This window comes from Mizuhopecten yessoensis, unplaced genomic scaffold (assembly GCF_002113885.1).
Source record: "Mizuhopecten yessoensis strain PY_sf001 unplaced genomic scaffold, ASM211388v2 scaffold10913, whole genome shotgun sequence".
NCBI lineage: Eukaryota > Metazoa > Mollusca > Bivalvia > Pectinida > Pectinidae > Mizuhopecten > Mizuhopecten yessoensis.
The window spans coordinates 43730-49682 of record NW_018408784.1 but is presented as its reverse complement, the minus strand read 5'-3'; the positions used below and the strand labels follow the sequence as shown (position 1 = coordinate 49682).

General features: G+C 35.7%; 1 protein-coding gene across 1 annotated transcript; it reads left to right on the top strand.

Moving 5' to 3' along the window:
* Nucleotides 1–1055: 1055 nt before the first annotated feature.
* Nucleotides 1056–4844, top strand: LOC110463521. The gene is made up of 3 exons (XM_021518163.1): nt 1056–1155; nt 1873–2036; nt 3857–4844. Exons 1-3 carry the CDS (start codon nt 1111–1113, stop codon nt 4809–4811), a joined length of 1164 nt encoding a protein of 387 aa, XP_021373838.1. The 5' UTR covers nt 1056–1110; the 3' UTR covers nt 4812–4844.
* Nucleotides 4845–5953: the final 1109 nt, after the last annotated feature.

Sequence of the window (5953 nt, the reverse complement as noted above, 5' to 3'; positions counted from 1 at the left end):
AAATATTGGTTAATTTTCCCTTTTGGGCCCCGCCCTGGCCCCTAGGGTTGGGGTAGGAATCCCAATTTTACAATTTAAAACCATCTTCCTCTACCAAAGATGATTCTGACCAAGTAAAAATAATTTCCAACAGAAAATTGTCAAAATATACCCAAAAGTGTTGTTTCCCTATATAAACTATAGTAAACTTTACCCCCTCCCCAAGGGAGAACGGATAGCTCGGGGGTCCTGAAATTTACAATTTAAATAAAGCCACTGATGATCTTTCCATCCATGCAGAGAAAATGTCTGTAATACCTCAGAGTCTGGAGAAGATTTTTGAAATATTGGCTAATTTTCCCTTTGGGGCCCCGCCCTGGCCCCTAGGGTTGGGGTAGGGATCCCAATTTTACAATTTAAAACCATCTCCCTCCTCTAAGGATAATTCTCACAAAGTAAGAATAATTTTAAAACAGAAAATTGTCAAAATATACCCTAAAGTGTTGTTTTACACTATAGTAAACTTTACCCCCTTCCCAAGGGAGAACGGATAGTTCGGGGGTCCTGAAATTTACAATTTAAATAAAGCCCCTGATGATCTTTCCATCCATACAGAGAAAATGACTGTAATACCTCTGAGTCTGGAGAAGAAGATTTTTTTAAATATTGGTTAATTTTCCCTTTTGGGCCCCGCCCTGGCCCCTAGGGTTGAGGAAGGAATCCCAATTTTACAATTTGGTAGCCTCATCTACCAAGGATGCTTCTGACCAAGTTTGAAAATATTCCATCCGCTGGTTCTTGAGAAGAAGTTGATAATGTAAAAAGTTTACGCACGACGCAAAGCTCAGGTGACCTAAAAATAAATATACATTTGATATAGCGCCCTATCTAGCTAACTTAAACCACTCTAAATAAAGAAAGATCAAGATCCAAAATATTGCAATACGCTTTTCTCACGCGTCATGGACACGGATGTCAAAACGAGGTTGAAGGCGCACAGGCAGCGCCACCTAGGAATTGTACAACATGGCAGCGAAGCACTGTTGTGTGCCTTTTTGTTCCAGCGACAGCAGACATATAGGAAGGAAAATATCGTTCCATGTTTTTCCTAAAGAGGAGTCAGTCCGGAAGATGTGGTTAGTCCGCATCAGACGAGACGAGGGCTCGCTGTTCAAGGTATTTGTATTGAATATACAGGAATGCCCCCCCCCCTCATCACTACCTCGACAGTCAGTATGCACATGTGGGTACATATATATGTGCATTGACAAACGAGGCAAGTACTCGTGGTACAATGTCATAATCGCATACTTTTCTGTTGTTGCAAGCTAAAATATATATAAATCCGTCCTGATAGAGATGCCATTGTTGTCGATACCAGCTGTATCCCGTCACTTCACAGGGGTTCGTTACTAATCGTGTCTAGTAAACATATGCTATACTGATATGTTGTCTGTTCAAATGCTGCAAGACAGATACATTTATTAGCTGTATCTTGTTGTTACTAAAACCATCTCAAATTTATTTGGAATTCGTTACAAAAGTCAAATTCTGTATGTTTATGTATGCTGTGAGTGTGACCTATATCAGTACAGGTATAAATATATATACATGTATTAGACATTTGTAACGAATCCCTGTGGTCAACACGAGCAAATTTAGAAGGTTATATTGTGCCATGTCAAAAGTTTGACAGTACTGACTAGTTGAACTTTATATCACAGGGGCCCCAGGCTTGTCACAAATGTTATGTACACATGCAAACAAGGATTATACATATACAGAAACCAGTTTTTAATTTCATTGTGCTTTAAATAAATTTGGATTTGATGCATAAATTAGTATGCTGTGGATAGTTAACAGCTGCAGTAATTAGTTGTACCTTGTTTACAGATTACAAATTGCACATATGTGTGCTCAGAACATTTCTCCTTGGACAATTTCAAAAGGACTCTAACAGGAATAAGAAAGCTGAAGGAGGGAACAGTCCCCACTGTGTTCCAGTGGAATAATGCAAAAGCTGAGAGACCTCCTCCCAAAAAACGTCCATTTGTCCTGTAAGAAAGATACTCTCAATACACTAGTAATTGGTTTAATATATTTTTACAATGTTTGTTTTCTAGCAATACATAAATCTTCTTTGTTAGGACCTATATTTTGAACAGTGCAGTGGGAAAACCCTAAACAAAATCAATAAGCATATACATCTAACTGATACATGGATATATAAACTTTAAAAGTGAACTTTCATGCAACTGTTCATTGAGATTTTTAACCTTTAATAATATAAGTTTAAAAGTATGTTTCCTATGCAATGAACATACATGCACATAACACAATTAAATCTCTGAATGGGCTTGTCAAATCCATTTGTTCAAAAGCATGAACTTTTCACTTTTACAGTAAATAAATTCAATGTATAGTCTTTTCTTTACAATTCATATATGTTGACATTTTCGAATGGTTGATCATTCATCATAGCCCAGGTATAGTAAATGTTGATTTGTTTATTTAGCATCAGGCCCGACAAAATAATATATATTTGTTTCCTGTAACATGTTGGTCAAATTTTGGGTAGGTAGGCAGGTGACAAATTTTATTTTAACAAATAAGTTTATATGGTTTGAATAGGAAAGTGATCTTGACTTTAACAGTGCTTCTTTGAAAATTGCCTTCAAATGTGTAGGGTATTATTGGCACAAACAATTAAGGTAATTAGGGTTACTGGAAACACAACATATTTTTTGTTTGGCCTAACATGTTGACTCCTTTTCTGCTATCACACTTTTGTAATACAGGTCATTGGTGTCAGAGTGGAGAGCAGCCATGGTTTTGAGACCTATCCGGTATCAACATATGGTTACAAGGAAATACCCACACATTGTGATTTTTCTTCTGGTTAAATTTTAAAAAATAACATCAAATAATCTCAAATGTAATCAAAATAATGCCTAAACCATTTTTTCAAAATAGATAAATAATTTATGATTCATTCATTTCATTTGTTATATATTGAAAAGTGTATGAAGCCCCCAATGTGAAAATAAATAAATGAAAGTAATTTGAAGTGTTAAGATAAACTAAAGCATTTAATTTATATTATATAAGAAGTTTGTTTATCATAAAAAATATTTTTAGTTGCTTTTTGTAAAATACAGATCTATACACTTACCAGTAAAAGAAGATAAAGAAACTTGAGAACATCAATACCAATTTTGCTGTATTGGCACAACCTAGTTAACATGTCAACAGTGTATATATATATATGCTATACATGACAGTAATATATATGCTACATGAATAGTCTCATAATTGAATGAAAATTTAATCATTTATATAAAAAAAAAACATTTTGAAGTTGTACTTTGTTGGATGGTCTGTTGATTTTCATTCGTTTTGCATGAACAGAGTTTTGTATTTGGTACCATCCAATTGATTTTGGATGCTGGGTTCGAGTCCCAGAGGACTCATAAATAGCAGTTGACTATGAACAAGGTGAAAATCAGCACAATTTCATAATTTAACAAACTTTACAATCTTAAGACAAACATGTATACCTTGCCCTTTTCAATAAGTGTTAACTTTTTCTTTCTTATGTTGATCATATAACCATAAAAGAATTTATTGCTATTTTATAATATTTTATGTATGCAGGTTAAAACAACATTCCAATTTGATTTCAGCAGTTTTCATTAATCAGTCATGAATATTCGGTGTATCATTCCGCTTCAATGTTAAATGTATATAACACCATCATTACAATCAATATTTTCTCTTTGTGTTTTTATAATACTTAACTTGACATCCTGCACTGCTTTGATTACGGCTATTTAACTTTCCATTTGCAGGATTGTGAAATTTTCATTATTCTTTGCAGAGACCATCAACTTCAAGAAAAGCATATGAAGCATGCTGATGCTGCTCCTGCAGATGGGGATGATATTCATCAGCCTATTCCTAGTCAGGACCATGACTATGTGACAGACCCTCTTCCGCTGTCGGATGCAGAGAAGCTGGAGCTCTCAACACAGTACATTGCAACGCTTGAAGCTAGGCTGCAGGCAAAAATTAATCAAAGGTTTTGTATTGAGAGGTTTAGTACTGATGAATATACTTTAAATATGTATACAGGTTTTAAGTCATATGCCTGTTTAAAAGCTGTGTTTGAGAGTCTCCAGCCAACTGCTTTTACAATGACACGCTGGAGTCAGATTCAACGTAAGAGGTTAGGTGTTGACAGTAAGGAAGATCCTTTCCGCTGTGAAACACTTCCTCTTATTGACCAGTTTTTTCTATTTCTATGTCGTATTCGGCAAGGTCATAATGAGCATGATCTTGCTATCCGTTTTGGAGTCTCTACTAGTACAGTAAGTAGATTATTGATAACATGGGTAAACTACTTGTATTTTATGTTGGGAAGCTTGCCCATTTGGCCTTCAAAAAGCAGAGTGAATGCAAATATGCCTGAATGTTTCAAAGTCACATACCCTAACACCAGGGTGATCGTGGACTGCACAGAGTTGCGTGCCCAAACCCCTAGTGCTAAGGTATTGAATTCAGAAACTTATTCCAATTACAAGTCGCACACAACCTTTAAGGGTTTAATTGGTATAACACCTTGTGGTGCAATCAGTTTTATAAGTGCATTACACACTGGTTCCATTTCAGACAAGGAAATCACCAAAGTGTCAGGATTGATAGACCTTCTTGATGTCGGAGATGAGGTGATGGCTGACAAGGGATTCCTGATACAAGATCTCTTGCAGAAAGTTGGTGCTAAAGTTGTAGTTCCACCTTTTCTCGGTTTGAAGGGTCACTTTTCAAAAAAATGAAGTTAAAAACACACATGAAATTGCCAGATTAAGAATCCATGTTGAAACAATAACACATGATTTATCATATATAATTCTAAGCAAATGTAGATCATTAAATGAAACAACTTTGTATGTTCCTTTTATAAACAAAGTTTCAATTTAGACATTTTGATCAGAATTATATCGAGATGTAACGCCGACTCCAAATTTGTCGTCCTAAGTTACATCCTATTTTGAGATTGAAATTGAAAAAAAAGACTTGTTCCAGGGTTTGGTACACATGAATACTAAAGATTAGTGAAGAATAGGATATTTGTGTAGTTATTCTGAAATTTTATTACATTTGTATTGTTAATTGTATTGTAACAAGGACATGTCCCTTGCTCAAATGGGCTGACACTTTACAACAGGCACATGTCAGATTCATGAAAGATAATCCAGAGATCAAAGTGTCACTTAGCCATTTCCGGAAACTTGGACCTAAAGAGGTACTCACTGTAAAACAGCAAAAGTTTAACAGTTGTCTCTGTCTCAACGTTCAATATAAACTGGATACACTCAACCTTGCCGCACAGAAATTGAAAAAAGCAGAACTAAAATTGGAGAATAAATACAGCTGCATCGCTGAACTCAAAGTTCCACAAACTTGACTGCATCGACCGAAAATGTGACCTGTGTAGTGAAGACAATTTGTTGAAGCATTTTGAACCCCTAATCAAGATACGATTGGAAGACAAACTCTTGCGCAAACAACGCATATGTACGCGAATGGAAGACCCACTATCTCAGCTGCAAAAAACGTCCTTCAAAGAAACCGAACAGCTGTAATAAACAAGAGGCCCAAGGGCCTTAGCGGTCACCTGAGTGATATCATAGATACTGGTAGCTTTATTTTATTGTTTAGATGTGATGTGGAAATCAGCATGTAAACTAAGTGAAATACAATACTTGTCATGTCATCAATGGATAAGAATTTGAAAATATTGGTAAATGTTCCCTTTGGGGCCCCGCCCTAGCCCCTGGGGAGGGGGCAGGAATCCTAATTTTACAAAGTAAAACTCTCATTTACCCAAGATGATTCTGACTAAGTTTGAGCAATTTTCTGCTGAAAATGGATAAAATATATACCGAAAAGTGTTATTTCCCTATATAAACTATAT

Bases quoted from the DNA above. Each gene is read 5' to 3' on its own strand.
- LOC110463521 (XM_021518163.1), top strand. From the start codon at position 1,111: ATGTGGTTAGTCCGCATCAGACGAGACGAGGGCTCGCTGTTCAAG. The intron at 1,156-1,872 runs GTATTTGTATTG...CCTTGTTTACAG, and splicing joins ACGAGGGCTCGCTGTTCAAG to ATTACAAATTGCACATATGT. The intron at 2,037-3,856 runs GTAAGAAAGATA...TATTCTTTGCAG, and splicing joins AAAAAACGTCCATTTGTCCT to AGACCATCAACTTCAAGAAA.